The 18990-nt window shown below is 39.2% G+C and overlaps 1 protein-coding gene across 3 annotated transcripts in view; it reads right to left on the bottom strand.

Moving 5' to 3' along the window:
* PALD1 (phosphatase domain containing paladin 1) overlaps nt 1–18990 on the bottom strand; it is a 521435-nt gene that overhangs the window by 184983 nt on the left and 317462 nt on the right. For all 3 annotated transcript variants that reach the window (XM_033940451.1, XM_033940452.1, XM_033940450.1), the window contains exons 9-10: nt 17315–17411; nt 12135–12239 (exon numbers count right to left, since the gene is read on the bottom strand). In XM_033940451.1, the coding sequence (XP_033796342.1) occupies nt 12135–12239; nt 17315–17411 (202 nt within the window). The remainder of the gene's footprint in view (nt 1–12134; nt 12240–17314; nt 17412–18990) is intronic.

Raw genomic sequence — 18990 nt, 5'->3', positions numbered from 1 at the left:
AATGGTGACTCTGGATCTGAAGACACTGGTGCTACTACTACTATTAATTATTTCTAGAGTGCTACCAGACGTATGCAGCAGTGTTCAGTCACAAAAGAGACAGTTCCTGCTTGAATGAGCTTACAATCTAAACAATAAAGACAGATAAACAGGATGCCAGGGTAAGTGTTACAGTTAGAAGGAATAGTTAGACTGCTGGCTAGGGTGGTGAGCAAATGGCAGAGGGGAGTAGGGTTATGAGCTGAAGGCTGTCTCAAAAAAGGCGGGCTTTATTATTTATTTAAAACTTTTTTATACCATTTACAAAAAAACTAAATAGTTTACATCAATTAACACACACATAAGATAAAAACAAACCAACATCTATATAACTAAACAATTTCTTCTCTTCGATTGTCAACTAATAAATCACAAGGGTACAATAGCAAACGTGGTAAAAACAGTTTTTTTTTCCTTCACAAGCCGACTAATAAATCACAAAAATGCAGTAACAAACAGCTGATTGCTCAACTGCTTCTTAAACTGAAACCAGTTTACATACAGTTGCAATTTTCCCACCAGGACATTTCACATTTTGACACCAACAATACAGAAAGTCATCTCTCTAGTTTCTGCATAATTTCCCTGCACTATTGGCATTAATAGCTTTTGATTTTCGGATCGTAAAGATCTACTAGACTTATAAAGTGCCACGACTTTTTTTTTCTTTTTCTCTTTCCACATTTTAATCTACGCTCTTGTTCTTATTCTGCTTGTTTTCCCCTCAAGATATTGTAAATCTTTCCTGTCCTTGTTTACCCATTTGTGTCCAGTTTAGTCAATGTGTCTATGTATAATTCCCTAGTTTAGTGTTGTTGTTTTTTTTTTGGGAGGGTGTTAATTGATTTTAATTATAGCCCATTGTTTTTATTTATTGTAAACCGCTTTGATTTTACTTTTTTTTTTTGTTAAAAAATGGAAGTATATCAAATAAAAATAACTAACTGTATGGTAAATAGTCTGATGGGAACAAAAAAAACTGTCGATGAGGATATTCTGAAAGATGATTTATTTATTACTTTCCACAATATAATAAATGTCAATTCAAGTTGATAGTCCACATATGTTTGTCCTACCAGACCCTACACGGTCTGTGTTTTGATGGACACGCCTTCCTCAGGGGTCCTAAAAGTAATAGGTGGGATGTTGGTGTTAGTATACAATAAAGGTAACCATGACATGAAAGAGAGTGACTATGGTGCCGATTTTGTGCATGCTGTTTTTGTGTCTGGCTAAAAATGGCCAAGTGTATAGCGTATAAATCATGAAAATAGGTGAAAGCCATGAAGAGGCAGCAAACGAAAGTGGCTAAAAATGGCCAAGGTGTATAACTTAAGTTTAAAGGATGTGAGAATAGGTGAAAAATCAAGAAGCAGCAGCAACCGGAGGTGACTAAAAACATGTGATTATTTAAGGAAGCAGCCGGAAGTGTGACAACTTAAAGACCAGAAGGTCATAGTGCATAGTATGCACAATAAAAGCACTAAAAACACAAAAGACAATCATAATGTGGCAAACATCACATACATATTCGCAATTGTCTTTTGTATTTTTAGTGCTTTTATTGTGCACACAACACACTATGACCTTGTGGTCTTTAAGTTGTCGCACCTCCGGCTGCTTCCTCTAAGTTATACACCTTGGCCATTTTTAGTCACCTCTAGTTGGATGTTGAGACTGTAGCTTTAACCACATTCTCCCCTTTGTGTGGTTAATCTGGTTGGGTAAGTGCTGAATATCAGTACTTAACCAGCCACATATGGGTCATTCCATTTCAAGTGTTCTAAAACTCCCCACTCGACCATCTCAAAATTTGCTGAATTTTTTTCTGGGGATACATTGGGATCTCTAATGAAGCTATCCAAATTTGGGGCATGATGGCAACCAGGTCCAGAGTTAGGGGACCCTTTATTTGGGCCACTTTTTTTGTATCCGTGGAAGATGTCAAGTGTAGACCTTCTTTGAAATTGGACCAGTTGACATGGAATTACCCATATGGATTGTTTTCAAACTATGTACAAAGGTTTATTTAATATCATATAGGCTATCACCTGAACATTTGTCTAATTTAATTAATCTTACTCATAGAAACGGAGGTTATTTAGATCAAATTCCATTACTACTTCAGTATCCTAGTTTCAAAAATGTCAGATATTAAATGATTTTTAATAGTTTATTTTCTTATCAAGCAACTAAATGGTAGAATACTCTCTCGTTAAATATTAGGAAGTAAGATAATTATATGGCATATATTTTTTTTAATCTTTTTTGTTAAAGCAGGGTGCATAACTTAAGGCGTTGTTTATAGAATTTCCCCTATAATGCCTATTGTATAAAGGCAAGTTATGCACCTTTTTCTCTCTATAAAATCATCTCCCCAATAGCCCCTAAACAAAGTCGTATCTGCTCTAAAGTAGAACTAACTACATTATATTACATTACATTAGGGATTTCTATTCCGCCATTACCTTGCAGTTCAAGGCAGATTACAAAAGAATTATCCAAGATTTATTACAACAAGAACTTACAAAAAAAAAAAAAATTTGGTCATTTTCAAAAAGAGTAAGAAATGGGTAAGGTTATTTGTTTGGGGTAGTTGGCTTTAGTGAGAGGTGGAGTTTGAGACTTGCGGTATTATTTCTTTTTTCAGAGTTTCTTGAAGAGTATGGTCTTTATTTCTTTTCTAAAAGTCTTGTAGTCGAGGGATGCCGTCAGTAGATTGACGATTTGATTGTCTAGTTTGGCTGCTTGAGTGGCCAGGAGGCCATCATATAGTTTTTTCCGTTTGACCTCCTTAATTGGGGGGTATGAGAATGGGGTGTGAGTTTTCCTATGTCTGGTTGCGGTGTTGAGGATGAGGCGGTTATAGAGGTAGTTTGGACTGTCTCCGTATAAAGTCTTAAATAGTAGGCAGTAGAATTTAAATTGTATTCTTGCTGGGATCGGAAGCCATTGCGATTGGATATATGCTTCTGTAATGTGATCATGTTTCTTTAATGAGTAGATGAGTCTTAGTGCTATGTTTTGGATAGTTTGTAGTTGTTTTGTTATAATTGTAGGGCATGGGAGGTAGAGGATATTACAGTAGTCAAGTAGGCCTAGTATTAAGGACTAAACTATGACCTGGAATTGAGTTTTCTCGAAGAATTTCCAAACTTGTCTTAAGTTTCTCATGACTAAGAATGACTTTTGTATTGTTTTATTGATTTGCGGTTGCATGGTGCAGCATCTGTCGATAGTTATTCCTAGCAGTTTTAGGGTGGTTTGTATGGGGTAGTTGATTGCGTTGATTTCAATGTTGGTTATGGTTGGTATTTTGTTGTTTTCTAGGAGGATGAATTTCGTTTTATCTGGGTTCAGTTTCAGTTTGTGATCTTTCATCCAGGTTGCTATTGATTTTAGTGTTTGGTATATTGTGTTCATCATGGAGAGTTCAGGTTGATCGAAGGCTATGAGAATGGTAATGTCATCGGCATAGCTGTAGGAGGTTATGCCTTGTTTGTCCAGGTGAGAGCTGAGGGAGGCTGTATAGAGATTGAAGAGAGTCGGGGATAGAGGAGATCCTTGGGGAACTCCGCAGGGGTTTGATCAAGGTTCAGATTTTTGTTTGTCTGATTTTACTCTATAGGTTCTTGATTTAAGGAATCCTTCAAACCATGTGTATACTTTATCTGTGATACCTATTTTATCCAGGATTTGTAGTAGAATGTTATGGTCCACCAAGTCGAATGCAGCGGCAAGGTCTAGTTGTATGAGCATCATTTTTTTTCCTGTGCTGAGATGTTGTCTGGCTGTGTCCAAGAGAGATCCTAGTAGTGTTTCCGTGCTGAAGTTGTTTCTGAACCCGGATTCTGTGGGATGGAGTATGTTATGGTTTTCTAGTTAATTGGAGAGGAATTTGGCAACTAGTCCTTCTATTATTTTGACGTAGAGTGGAATAGAGGCAATGGGTCTGTAGTTGGCTGTTTGGTCTATCAGTCCTTTGGGATCTTTGAGGATCGGGGTGATGATGATTTCGCTTAGGTTGTAGCAGTTCGGAGTCGAACCATTTATCTGATCTCCTGCTGGGTCTGGATTTGGTTTGCAGTGGGGCTAAATCATCAAGGGTGTTGAAGCATAGTCTTTCCCAATGTAAGATGAAGTCCTCGGGGGTTTTTTCTAGAATAGTTTCATCTATTTTAGACCAGAATATGGAGGGTTCAATGTGTTTGCGTGAGGTGTATGTTACTTTATTGAGTTTTGTTATAGTTTTTTTGTTGTTTTTGGTCCAACACAGGTAGATGCCACTCTTGACCTAATCTTCAACGGACTAGGGGGACCCGCAAAGGAGGTGGCGGTACTAGCCCCACTAGGAAACAGCGATCATAACACGATCCAGTGCAGGTTAGAAACTGGATCATCAAAGGTGTAAAGAACCACAACGACAGCACTCAACTTCAAAAAAGGGAATTATGATGCCATGAGGAAAATGGTGGGAAAGAAACTCAACAGCAACACAAGGAAGATGGAGTCCGCAAAAAAAGCCTGGACCCTACTCAAGGGCACGGTGCACAAAGCACAGAACCTGTGTGTCCCCAAGTTCAGGAAAGGGTGCAAAAAATATAGAACAAAAAAACCCAGTGTGGATAACAAATGCAGTGAAAAAGGCGATAAGTGACAAGAAAGCATCATTCAAAAAATGGAAAAAGGACCAAACAAAGGACAACCAAAAGGAGCACAAAAAACACCAAAGAGAGTGTCACCGAGTGGTTAGGAAAGCAAAAAGAGAGTATGAAGAGAGACTGGCGGGGGAAGCAACAAACTTCAAATCATTCTTCAGGTACATTAAGGGGAAGCAACCAGCAAGGTAGGAAGTGGGACCCTTGGATGAAGGAGACAGAAAGGGACTGGTAAAAGAGGAAAAAGAGAATGAGTTCTTCACGTCAGTCTTCACGAGGGAGGACACAACCAACATTCCGGAACCTGAAGAGATCGTAAATGGAGATCAGGATGATAAGCTGGTCCAACTAGAGGTAAGCCAAGAGGATGTCCTCAGGCAGATAGACAGGCTAAAGAGCGACAAATCGCCAGGACCGGACGGCATTCACCCAAGGGTACTCAAGGAACTAAGGAACGAAATAGCAGAGCCACTTCGACAAATATGCAACCTATCCTTAAAAACTGGAGAGATCCCGAAGGACTGGAAAATAGCAAATGTCACGCCCATCTTCAAGAAGGGTTCAAGGGGTGACTCAGGAAACAACAGGCAGGTGAGCTTGACCTCGGTCCCGGGAAAGATGATGGAAGCGCTGATTAAGGACAGCATCTGTGAATACATCGAAAACAATGGACAGCTAAAGTAATTTATTTCTTATATACCGCTACATCCGTTAGGTTCTAAGCGGTTTACAGAAAATATACATTAAGATTAGAAATAAGAAAGGTACTTGAAAAATTCCCTTACTGTCCCTTAAAGTCGAGTCAGCATGGCTTCTGCAAGGGTAGGTCATGCCTCACAAACTTATTGCACTTCTTTGAGGGGGTAAACAGCCAGGTGGATAAAGGGGAATCCATAGACATCATCTACCTTGTCTTCCAAAAAGCCTTTGACAAGGTACCACACGAAAGACTGCTTAAGAAGCTATGGAACCACGGGGTGCAAGGGAGGTCCACTGATGGATCAAAAACTGGCTGGCAGACAGGAGACAGAGGGTTGGAGTAAAGGGCCATTACTCAGACTGGCAATGGGTCACGAGTGGAGTTCCGCAGGGGTCGGTGCTGGGACCGCTCCTGTTCAATATATTTATTAACGACCTGTAGGCGGGAACAAAATGTGAGGTCATTAAAGTTGTGGATGACACCAAATTATACAGCAGGGTTAAAACCACGGAAGACTGCGAAGACCTACAAAAGGATCTGACGACACTGGAAGAGTGGGCCAAAAAGTGGCAAATGAGCTTCAACATAGGGAAATGCAAGGTCATGCATGTAGGGAAAAAAAAACCAATGTTCGCTTACAAAATGGGGGGATCACTGCTAGGGTAAGTAACCTTGAAAGAGACCTGGGAGTGATGGTAGACACAACACTGAAGGCGTCGGCACAGTGCGCCACAGCCTCAAGGAAAGCAAACAAAATGTTGGGTATCATTAAGAAGGGTGTCATGACTAGGACAAAGGAAGTCATCCTGCCACTGTATCGTGCAATGGTGCGCCCGCATCTGGAGTACTGTGTCCAGTACTGGTCGCCGTACCTGAGGAAGGACATGGCAGTGCTTGAGGGAGTCCAGAGAAGAGCAACTAAGCTGATAAAGGGTATGGAGAACCTCTCATATACTGACAGACTGAAAAAGCTAGGGCTGTTCTCCTTGGAGAAGCGGAGACTTAGAGGAGACATGATAGAAACCTTCAAGAACCTGAAGGGCATAGAAAAAGTAGACAAGGACAGATTTTTCAAATTATGGGAAACCACAAGTACAAGGGTGGATCGATTCTTGGTCGCTTCACAAAGGTGCTATAAGCGTCTTAGACAGCATGCTTATGTATAAATGCCAGTAAGAACTGATGCTAATACAGGCCCCATGAATGCACACACAAGTGTGGCATGATGGCTTACAAGATTAACCCTCTCCCCTGGAAAAGTATGAGGTGGTGAAACCTAAGAATGCCAAAAAATCATATACCCTAAAAGAGAGGTAATGGAGGAAGAATATAATAGACAGCCTGTCTTGGTAGAAAGGAATATCTAGAACAAGGGACCATGAAAAATGACTGTAAATGGGTAGATTTGGGAGCAACATAAAAGAAAAAGAAACAGTACTTCACATAGAGAGTGATGGGTGCAGGGAATTGCCACTTTGTAGGTGCAAAATCAATAGCAGAACCCAAAGAAGCAAGGTCCCAGCACAGAGGTGCTTAGAAGTAACGAAAAAAAAGGTACAATGAGGAAGATCACATAAGGTCTGCAACTTTCTAAGAGTATGTCAAATGGGCATTCTAAATGAGCCTTGCTGGAAGGAGACAGAGCAATAATGACGAGTGCTGGCTTTACACTGTGCAACTTAGGAAGATTCTTCCACATAATCCTGTTTCACATCCTCATTGGCCTTTTCAGACCTCACTTGGCAAGGTGGCAATAATGAACTGCGGGTGTCACACAGTCATTGTACATTCAGTGCATAAGAACAAACACATCTCTAACAGCTGTATCAACAGAAGTGTTGCTGGATAGAAACCTGTGCTCCTGGAAAGCACACAGCATTCCTTCCACTTCCACAAGGACAAACACTCTGCAAGAAAAATGTTCCACGCACAGGCTGGCCTGCCGTTCCCAGGGACCCATCACTCTGATATACTCCTTGCGAACAAGTGAGATGGGTGATGTGAGCTACCTCTCGACAGTGTTTACAGCAGACCTATCCTGTTTACATTTTTCTTCCTTCTAAAAAGTCTCCATCCCATGAAGAAGCCCAGAACCCTGATCAACAAGGAATTACTGCAATACTACTGCATTTACTCAGGGCCATCTCAAGGGCTGGGTGAATGGTGCAGGGTGATAGTCATACGGGGACACTAATATTGTTCCCCATACATTATCTCCTCTGCAGTGGCCATGGTGCAGTGGGTAGGGGGGGGGGTCCTAAGGGGTGTGTTGAATTGGCACAATTTTGGCTTGGGACACACCTGCCTTTACTTAAGAATTCACTCCAACTTAGATAGTATAGTAGCGCTAGATAATATATCAATGTTTTATAAATTCTTTCTTAGTCCAGTTTCTTTACAACAGTACATCTTAGGAATTCAGATATCCACCCTTATCGATAGATACAGGTGGTGGGATTCTCAAGGTCAGGGGAACTGGACATTACAGCATAGCTTCTCCTAGTATAACCAGGAGAAGCTATGCTGCAATGTCCAGTTCCCCCGACCTTGAGACCTTGAGAAAGTTTGGCGAAACGCATCAGGAAGGGGAATGGACTTTGAATAAGCTAAGTCTATTATTTATTATATTTATATAAAATAATTGGGAAATAGTACTTGGAATCATGAAGAATCCCACCACCTGTATCTATCGATAAGGGTGGATATCTGAATTCCTAAGATGTACTGTTGTAAAGAAACTGGACTAAGAAATAATTTATAAAATATTGATATATTATCTAGCGCTACTATACTATCTAAGTTGGAGTGAACTGTTTTGGGGTAAAGAGTGAGATTCTCTTTATATATACTATAAATATTGAAAGATGGCTCAAATGCAGACGACCAAAGAATTTACTTAAGAATGGCAGAACTTAAATGCCACGCTGAGTCAGACTAGTGTGTCTGTAACAGTGGCCATTTTGGATCACCTGAAAGGATCCAGTAGATCTTAATATAAAGATACATTCTGCATTGATCACTCCCAGTTATAAGCTAAAGAGATACAACAGTATAATATACGTTTCCTTATTCCCATTGTTCTTTCCATCAATGTCATCTTTCCTCGACTATATTGTAGTTCCTCCCCCTTCCCTTCTGTTAACTATCTTTTTTGGTTTTGTCTTTGTAGTCAGTTTGTATATGTCTGTCCTAATTTTTGTATTCCCAATTTTTTATCATTGTATTTTCGCCTAGAAATCAGGATAGGTGAGTAATCAAATTTTAAATAAACTATGAAACTATTAATAGAGCTGCCTTTTATTAACCTTAACCATATCCTCTGCCAACTTCCAGACCTTTATTATGCTGATGATAGAGCATGCACAAGCCTTTGCATGCTACAGTAAAGGTGTCCAACCTTGGCCCTTAACTAGTCAGGTGATCTATGGAGTTGAAGGCTGCTGAGATGTCGAATTGGAGTAGGATTACTTCTTGTCCTTACATTACATTAGGGACTTCTATTCCGCCTATACCTTGCAGTTCAAGGCTGATTACAAAAGAGCTAACTGGACATTTCCAGTGAAGTTACAACAGTATTGCTTGTTGTTTTTTTTTGGTTACAAGGGAGGAGAGGTAGCTGGATTAATTCCGGAAGAACTTTGCATCAAATTTGTTTAATGTCGGTTGCTAATGTAAAAAGTAGTCATTCAGTATTGTGCTGAGTTCTGAATCCATATTGTATTACATGAAGGCAGGAGTGTTTTTCAATATACAGTAAAACCTTGGTTTGCAAGCATAATTCGTTCCAGAAGCATGCTTGTAATCCAAAGCACTCGTATATCAAAGCGAATTTCCCCATAGGAAATAATGGAAACTCAGACGATTCGTTCCACAACCCCAAAACAAAATACTATACATACTTGTTTGCAAGATCTCACTCGTTTAGAACAGTTACTACACTCCCACAGTATTGGAGAGAGAAGAACCATTGGCTCATTTGTGATGATGTGACACATGTATACTGTATGTACTCGTTTTGCAAGACTTTGCTTGTTTAGAACAGTTGCTACACTCTTGCAGCGTCAGAGAGAGAGAGAGCGAGAAGAACCATCGGCTCAGTTGTGATGTGTGTATACTGTATGTACTTGTATTGCAAGACATTGCTTGTATATCAAGTTAAAATTTAATAAAGCGTTTTGCTTATCTTGCAAAACACTTGCAAACCAAGTTACTTGCAATCCAAGGTTTTACTGTATATATTAAGTAGTTTCCATATTAGGATTTCGAGCAGTTTTGTTAGTAGAGGAAGTCTTGCAATTGGTCTGTAGTTGGTGGTATGGAAAAGTCTGCACCTTGTGTTTTGGATATTGGAGTTAAGGTTATGCATTTCATTTGGTGTGACCGTTGCGTAGTGCGACACTGAGGAGTGTTGTTAGCCACTGCGTGAAAGCATCGGGTGCACTTTCTAGAAGTTTCCTAGGGAAGGTATTTAGGATAATGCAGATAATTTTTCAGAAATGGGGTAACATCTGATATGGGTAAAGAATTGAATTCATTCCAGACTCAGTCGGCAGCGCAGTATTTAATTGGCTAATTCAGTATATCTCAAACTGTGTGCCTCCTGAGATTTCAGGTGTGCCGCGGTACACTAGGGAGGAGAGGCGCCGGCGCCAGCTGACTGCCTACAGGACGTGCCTCTTGTGGCGAGAGACATGTCCTGTAGGCAATCTGTGGGTGCCAGCACATATCCTTCTCTCTGGCCCTCTTCCCTTCTGGCACCTCCCACTGGCGTCTCATGGCCCTCCTGGAGGGCCTTCACACACGCGGACATCGACATGATGATGTCATGCATGCGTGCGATGTCATCACAGCGATATCCGCACCATTCAAGTTTCAAGTTTATTAAGTATTTGATTAATCGCTTACTCAAATATCTAAGCGATGAACAAATCATTCAATTTACAGATAATACAGGGGTTATAAAAGACAGATGGACACTGAACAAAACATATTAAATTAACGACTAACAGAATAAACAGAAAAGGAAAACAAAGGGAAAGGCAGGGTAATGAAATACAATAATAATGATAGAAAGAAGGACGATTATGGTAAAAAACAATAGGAGGGAAATAAAAGAAGTAGCCTTATGAAAATAAGCAAAAATAGGCTGGGACTCCTAAATATCATAAGCGTCTTTGAAAAGAAAGCTCTTAAGTTTACTTTTAAATTTATCTAAGTTCTTTTCTTCTCTGAGATAAATAGAGAGGGAGTTCCAAGTTTGAGGAGCTGTAACAGAGAAGATAAAGTGCCGCTGTGTATTAATAACTTTAAGTGAGGGTGTAACTAATAGATGTTGGTCAATAGATCTCAGTGATCTGATTGGGGTATAAGGGATCAATAACTTGTAGATGAAAGCTGGGGTTTTATATAACAGGGATTTGAAAGTAAGTAGATTTAGTTTATATTGAATTTGATGCGCTACTGGAAGCCAGTGTGCTTTCTTAAGAAGAGGAGTGACGGGATCAAATTTCCTTGCTTTCATTATGAGTTTAATTGAGGTATTTTGAATGATCTAATTTCTTTTTGAGCTATTCCCATAAGTAAAGCATTACAATAATCAATTTTCAAAATAACCAGGGAATGAATTAGTATATTAAGAGACTTTGGGCATAGAAATTTGGATAGTGAACGAATTTGGCGAAGTCTGTAAAAGGAAGATTTAACAATATTACTAATATGATTATGGTAGGTCAGTTTTTCATCAAAGACCACCCCTAAGATTTTGATATTACTTATTAGTTGTAAGGCGGTACCTTTAATCGAAATTGCCTCAAACTACAGCCACTACCTTTAGTGTGCTGCGGCTCGAGAAAGTTTGTGGGACACTGGGCTAGTTCTTGGGCACCTGGTGGGTTGCAGTTTTTTGATAAGCCTGGTGTTGGAGGTGCTGATCAGGTACACATAATGTGGAAGAGTTTCTTGGTATCGAAGGTTTTGTTTTCTATTTCTGTGGTATTTGAGGCATTAACTGCTTTCTTCTACACTGAACTGTGGTTTGGCAATTGATTATTTTTCCATTCTCTTTCGAGTTATTGTTTGTATTTATTAAGAAGAAACTATATTTTACTGAATTGCATTGCAGAAACCAATCTGAGATATGATCCTATAGTACATACTCTACTCCTCTCCTTTAGCCACATTCTCCATTTAAAACCCCTGCTTTTACTATGCATTCTGACTGTACCTCTTTCTCTCTTGCTAGGCTAGTAAGACCCAGGTTCTCTTACCTAGTTCAGGGGGTTCTCAATGCAGTCCTCAGGGCACAGTCAGACAGATTTTCAGGTGGAGAATTACACAGGGAAAAATTTTCCCCCTTCCTCGCAGGAACTCAATTTCCCTGTCCTGTTCCCGCAGGTTTTGTCACTATCCCTGCCCCATTCCTGTAAGCTCTGCCTTAACTGCATAAGCCACGAGGGCAGGGACAGGAAAAGAGCAGGACGGGACAGGAAATGAGTTCCCCCGGGGATGGGGAAAAATTTGTCCCCCGTTATTCTCTATTGCCAGGATATCCACAATGCATATGCATGAGATAAATTTACATTACAAAGAGGTAGTTCATGCAAATCTCTCTCATGCATATGCATTGTGGATATCCTGAAAACCTGACTGGCTCAGGGTGCCCCAAGAACCAGGCTAAGAAGCCCTGATCTAGTTGATAGAAACAGCATTATATTAAGAATTGTAAGAAACAAAGATACCTGAATCTGGTAATCTTCTCCAATACCTTCCAGTTTCTTTTTGTATTCATAGATCGCTTCCTTGATGTCATGCATTTCTGAACAGAGTGCAATGGCATTATCCACCTGGCAAACATTAGTCAAAGGGAGATAAATCAGCTTTTGTCTCATTCTCGTCTTTATGAGCTCCAACAGAACCTTCAGCACCCCCGTGAGAAGGAGCAGCAGTTATACCACAATCTGTGTCCCCAATTAACATCAAGCACCATAGCAGTGTCAAAGCAAGCAAAACATCTTAGACTAGCATCACCAACCATAAAACTCACATCAGCATTAACAGCAGTACTGTCTCGATTAGCATGGATGAGCCGTGTCCACACTACCAACTGCAAAATCATACCAAACACAAAACATGTTTCACACATGCTTCTTCCATGCATTCAGTGGGTTAGATTCAGCAATGGATGCCTAAAGGCAGGCGCCAGGATACAAAGTGCTAATCACGAGTTCTATAATGGGGTAATTCCATGTCAACTGGTCCAATTTCAAGGAGGGTCCCCAGTAAACATTTTCCACGGATACATAATAGTGGCCCAAATAAAGGGGTCCCTAATTCTGGAACTAGTTGAGCTCATGCCCCAAAACTTTGGATATCCCCTGAAAAAAATCTCATCATTTTCTGAGATGGTTGAGTGGGGAGCTCTGGACTAGACTGGTGTAACAGCTCACACCTACCAGAATTTAGGCGCATAAATGGGAATATTCTATAAAATTGCATCTAAATGCTGATAATCTAAACTAAACTAAAACTTAGTTTTATAGACCGAGTCATCAACCAAGAGCAGCTCAACTCGGTTTACAATAATGTAAAACATAAAACATAAATTTGACAAGAAAAAGTACACTGAAATAGTTAATTTCCAAAATGTTTAGCAAACAAAAAAGTTTTCAGAACTTTCCAGAATAAAGCAAAATAACCTAAACTTCTTAATGTAAGCGGTACAGCATTCCAGAATTCGGTTAATTTAAAAGCAAAAGAATAACTAAATCTCTTAAAGGTTCTGTTTTTTACCATTGAGAGAGGGAAATGCAAGTTTTAATTTTTGAGAACTTCTGGCAAGATGAGATCTACGAACATTCCAGTCTAAAGGAATCAAAGTGGCAAAAATGCTAAATAGGATCTTAAATGCAATACAAATGCACATAAATTGAATTCTGAGATACACTGGAAGCCAATGTAATTCCTTGAGCCCCTTTCCTTGGCCATGCCCTGTTAGGAGTTGTGCCCTATAGAAATTAGGCATGCTTTTTATAGCGTGGTTCATAGTATATTGAACAGATAATTTTGTGTTCTAGGGGACTTTTCTTGAAACAGCCTTCGGGGTGAAACGTCAAAATGATAGGGCCCTTCTCGATAAAAACAACAAACAAAAGATAAGTTTTAGCTTTTTATTGCAGCTATTTAAAGAAATTGATATAATATAGCACACTGAGCACTTTTGGAGAATTGATTAATTAAAATTAACATGTCTAATGAGGAAGCCGATGCCATACAAATGTTTTTAGCCATTGAAAAAACTTGGCTAATAACTGGCACTTCTGAAGACCTTAGAAAAAATATTTTAAAAATATAAAAAAAAAGAATAAATGAATATATGATACTGGCTGGTGTTTGAAGGGATGAACTAATTTCAATATCTTACAATTGACTGCAAGATATACTGTTTTATAGAAAAGGAGCATAGATTAATAATAATAACAACAATTTATATACCACAGGACTGTGAAGTTCTATGCGGTTTACAATGATTATAAATGTTACAGATTGAGTAGAATTAACATAGTTAATATCTATTGATTAACAGCTCTAGAGATCAGTAATTGTAGAAGAGATTGTGCAAATCAGTTTCCTATGTACTTTAAGAACAGATATGTTTTCAGGTGTCTCCTAAATTCCCCATAGGTATTGGCAAGCGTAAGTAGTTGTTTCAGTTCATTGACCCATAATGCTGCTTGATAAGAGAGAAGATGTTGGTGATGTCTTTTGAATTGACTTCCTCTAACCGGGGAGGAAGCAAAATTCAAGTTTGAGCTTCTCTTATGTCTATTGGTTGAAAAGGAGAATAGGTCGGTTATATATTTGGGGGCTAGTCCGAATAGTACCTTAAAGCAAAAGCAGCCAAATTTAAACTTCACACATTCAGGAAGGGTTCCCTGAATGGAAAAATTTGAAGGTCCAAAATAGCTTGCCGGTCTTATGTTTTCAGGTAGACTTTCTGGGTCACCAGGTCGCTCAGTGGTATAAATTAATATCTGGATTTCTGAATAAGAAACCAAAAAAATGGTCTGCGGGACATTTGGAGTATTGAGATAAAGCATCAAATTACTGCATCTCAATGTCCATGAATTTGGTCTTGGAGGATGAGATGTACAATGTCTGCATCTTTGAGACAAACATGGTTTTTCTTATTGCATAGAGCAGGAGTGTCCAACCTGCGGCCCAGTGAAGTATTTTTTGCGGCCCCAGTCGAGGGCGATGCAGTGTTTTCCTCTGCTGCCCCTGGGTGTTTACTGTCTTGCCGGCTCCCTCCTCTGTCTTGCTACAGCGTTTGTGCGCCCCCAGAAACATTTTTTTTCAGCCAATGCAACCCAGGGAAGCCAAAAGGTTGGACACCCCTGGCATAGAGCATTTTGGACCCCAGTTCGTTTGCATAGAGTAGATAGTTCCAAGTCTAATAGATGCTGGCATTGTCATCTGGAAGTTGGGACGTTAGATCATTTATTATACTATTGTCCCTTGATACTAAAATTCTGGAGATCGATTTGGGATCAAGTTAATAATTTATTAAAAAATCCAGTGGCATTATCATATGATACCATTTTATTTGGAACATCTATAAGGGCAAAAAGGCAAATTTCAGCTAAAAATAACAAACTTTTGTTTATAATGACAGGGGTTGCCATGCAGCTTATTTTAAAGATTTGGAAAAATTGGGGCAGATTAAATTATTCATTCTGGTGGGAGTCCCTATGTTATGTCTTAAAAATGGAAAAGTTTATGGCCATTCAGAAGGGAAGTTATAAAAAATTTATGGAAGTTTGGGAACCATTAACTAAGGATTGATTTATTTATATAACTGAGGAAACCATGCACTTCCGGGGAGGGGGGAGGGGAGAATTTTTTGACATTGGTTAAGAGATATAGATAGGTTGTTTACAGGTATTTTTATGAGGTACTGGATAATTGGAAAGTGGGTGGGGGAAAATAAGTCTTGTCTTTATTCTATTAAGTATATTGTGCTGTAATGATAATATTTAATGTAAATGCATCATCTTTGTGCGCAAGTGTGGTTTTGAAAATGAATAAAGAATTTATACATATAAAAAAAATAATAATTTTCAAGTTGAGAACAGTGCATTAAATTATACATACAATTAACATCACAGAAAGCACTTACAATCGATCAAAGAATACTACAAAATATTTCCTCCCTCCCACCCTAATTTGAGAACAAAGATAAAAGTGCTTTAAATTATACATACAATTAATATCCTAAACAGCACTTGTATTTGATCAATGAATATTGCAAAATATATTCCCCCCCTTCCTCCCTTCCTCCTACCCTTCCTGGATGTGCAAATAAAAAAAAAAATTAAAGGCATAATCAAACTAATCAGTTAACAAAATTCGTCAATGGACCCAAGTTAAATAGTTTATTATGACACGATATTTCTGAATTCATTTTTTCATATTTATTACATAAACAAAGTTTCCCACCAAAAGGAAAAATTAAGTCTATCCCAGTTTTTCCAGTTCTTGGTAACCAAATGCATGGCTATCCCAGTCATAATGATAAAGAGTCTGCTTTTATACCTTTCTAATGGAGGTTTAGTTGACAACAATGTCCCACAGATTACCACCTCATAGGACAATGGAATCGAAGAATCCAGTATCAAATTAATTTGTGCCCATATTGATTTCCCAAAAGTTGAGTATCAAAGGACAATAGAACAACAGATGATCCAGTGTCCCTATTTCAAGATGACAGTGCCAGCATCTATTAGACTTTGAACTATCTAACTTTTGCAACCGAACTAGGGTCCAAAAAATTCTATGTAACTAAAAGAAGGTTTATCTCATAGATGCTGACGCTGTACATCTCATCCTCCAAGTCCAAATCCGTGGCCATTGAGTAGCAGAAATCTCCTGCTTTATCTCAATGCTCCAAATGTCTTTTAGATTAGTTTTTGGCTTCTTATTCAAATATTCAGATAATATTTTATACCACTTGGTGGCCTGATGCCCTCGGAAATCTGTCTGGAAACAGGCCCGGTAAGCTATACTGATTTTTTTAATTTTGCCAATCAGGGAACCCTTTCTGAATGGCCTGCAACCATTTAAAAGCTTGAGACTTTAAAATGCCGAATGACTGTAGCAGTTGTAATAAATTTTGCATTTTCCCATTTGAAATCACATCATCTAAAGTACATATGCCTGCCTGCAGCCAATGTTTCCAGAGGATCTTAGACTCGCCAATTTGAATCTTGGAGTTCAACCATATGGATTGACACGTGGATTGTTGTATTGGAATAGATGTTAAATTATTAATGAATTTTAATGTGTTCCAGGTGGAAAAAAAGGATACTATTGTCCTTATATATTCTGGGCAGTTTGATACTCAAAATGTGGCTCAAACGTAATGGGGAGGGAGGGGCATTTGCTGGCAGGGGGGCAATGCCGGTTCTTGGGGGGGGGGGGGGTGGAGCAGCACCGGTGGCCTCGAGGGTGAGGGGTAAGATGGAGCAGCACCAGTGGCCTCGGAGGGGGGGGGGGGGAAGACACGAATCAAGCGAGTTTCCCTTACTTCCTATGGGGCAACTCGCTTTGATATATGAGCAATTTGGTTTACGAGCATGCTTCTGGAACAAATTATGCTCGTAAACCAAGGTTCCACTGTATAACTGTATAACATGGCTTCAGTGCTCTCCTCTGAAGAGTTTTTATTCAGTCACATCAATGACTGCACAAGCACACTGCATTAAAAAGCCTCCAAATGTATCAGCACAAAATCACCAATCACTTTACACTTACACTTACACTCACACACACTTACACTCACACACTTACACACACACACACACACACACACACTTACACACACACACTTACACACACACACACACAAAAAAAATTTATTTACCTCCTCCAGTATCTGCTGCCCATTTGGTATCATGTCAGTCAAGCTCTGAATAACCCGAAACTGTCTTCTGGATGGTGAACTGGTGTGTTGAGCAACACTAAGAAAACAGACAAAGAGCAGAAAATAAATATTGGATTCTTGATTTGATTTATTCACTTTATATACCACTTAGCGCAGCAAGGCATTAAAAATTAAGGTCCCCTTTTATCAAACTGAGGTAGAGTTTTTTTTACTGTGAAACAATGAAGTAAATGCTCTGATAGGAACTGAATGGGTGTCAGAGTATCTCACTGGCCCACGGTAAAAATTTCTACTGTGGATTGATAATAGGGGCCCTAAAAGAGAAAAAATATATTATAATCTAAAAAAAAAGCTAAACAACCCAACCATAAAATCAAACAAAATATATTTTTTAAACTGTCATAGTCACAATATATGCATAGCTCTATTTAAAAAGCCAAATTTTCAAACATAGCAAGCGAGTCTACAAGCCAGCACAGTAAAGAAAATTTAATTAACATCAGAACTAGGACCAGGATCTTTCACATTGTGTCTCCGACAGCGGCCGATTCAGGTCATTTGGAAGTACCTGAACTCGCCATTCTTACTGTTATCATTATTGGTTTGTCATTTTAATATTATGTATGTATTTTTTGAATACCGTTTTAGAATAAGTTAGTCTATAAATATTTTTTTTTTCCAAATTTTTATTTTATTTTAACAAAGACACATACAAATTAAATACAACAGTCAGAGCACGTACAAAACTTGGTCAAAACTAAAGATAAGATAGTCACCCGTGGGGTTTCTGCATGGAGACTAAAAAACTCAACAAGACAATTCAAAAACCATCTCCCCATCCCAATCCCACCCTATACCCTCCCCAGCACTCCAGTGTCAAAATGCAAAAAAAAAAAAAAAATTCAACAGGGCCCGGAACTTTCTCCAATGACCAGGCCCACAAGGGTATCGTATCTGTACTAAGCAGGAGTAGTAGGAATGGTCAAGGAGTAGAAAAGAGAGCATTGAGGACTAATTCAGTGATTGAATTGAACCTTAATTGAGAATCAATGACCCTACACAGCAACGTTTCAGTTAATGCCTGGGTTAAAGGTCCTTAAATTCTGCATGGACAGGGTTCATGAATTGCTGCTGCATCTAACAAGCATACAAGTACAATGTTCAGGCTTGCAAGATGGAACAGCAAAATGTATAAAAGACTCATCAAGCAAGACTGCAGTGTTCTCTTCTCAAAAAATTCCCAATCAATACATTGATCCTGTACTCTTTCTGTTTCTGCTCCTTGGATGTTTCTGCTATCCTGGCTGGTTTTGTTTCTGCACAGTATGGTTTTTCTTTCCTTTGTTCTGTATCCTACTCATGTCTGTACAGCGCAAGCCTAGAAGGGACAGGTTGACGGGTGTCACATTCACCATTCCTATATGGTGCTATGACTGGTTAGAGCAGAGGTAGGGAACTCCGGTCCTCGAGAGCCATATTCCAGTCGGGTTTTCAGGATTTCCCCAATGAATATGCATTGAAATCAGTGCATGCAAATAGATCTCATGCATATTCATTGGGGAAATCCTGAAAACCTGACTGGAATACGGCTCTCGAGGACCGGGGTTCCCTACCCCTGGGTTAGAGGATCTTATATTCTACTACTACTAACTACC

The sequence above is a fragment of the Geotrypetes seraphini genome, chromosome 4, assembly GCF_902459505.1.
Source record: "Geotrypetes seraphini chromosome 4, aGeoSer1.1, whole genome shotgun sequence".
NCBI lineage: Eukaryota > Metazoa > Chordata > Amphibia > Gymnophiona > Dermophiidae > Geotrypetes > Geotrypetes seraphini.
The sequence above is the reverse complement of the archived record's forward strand: the minus strand, read 5'-3'. Positions and strand labels throughout refer to the sequence as shown.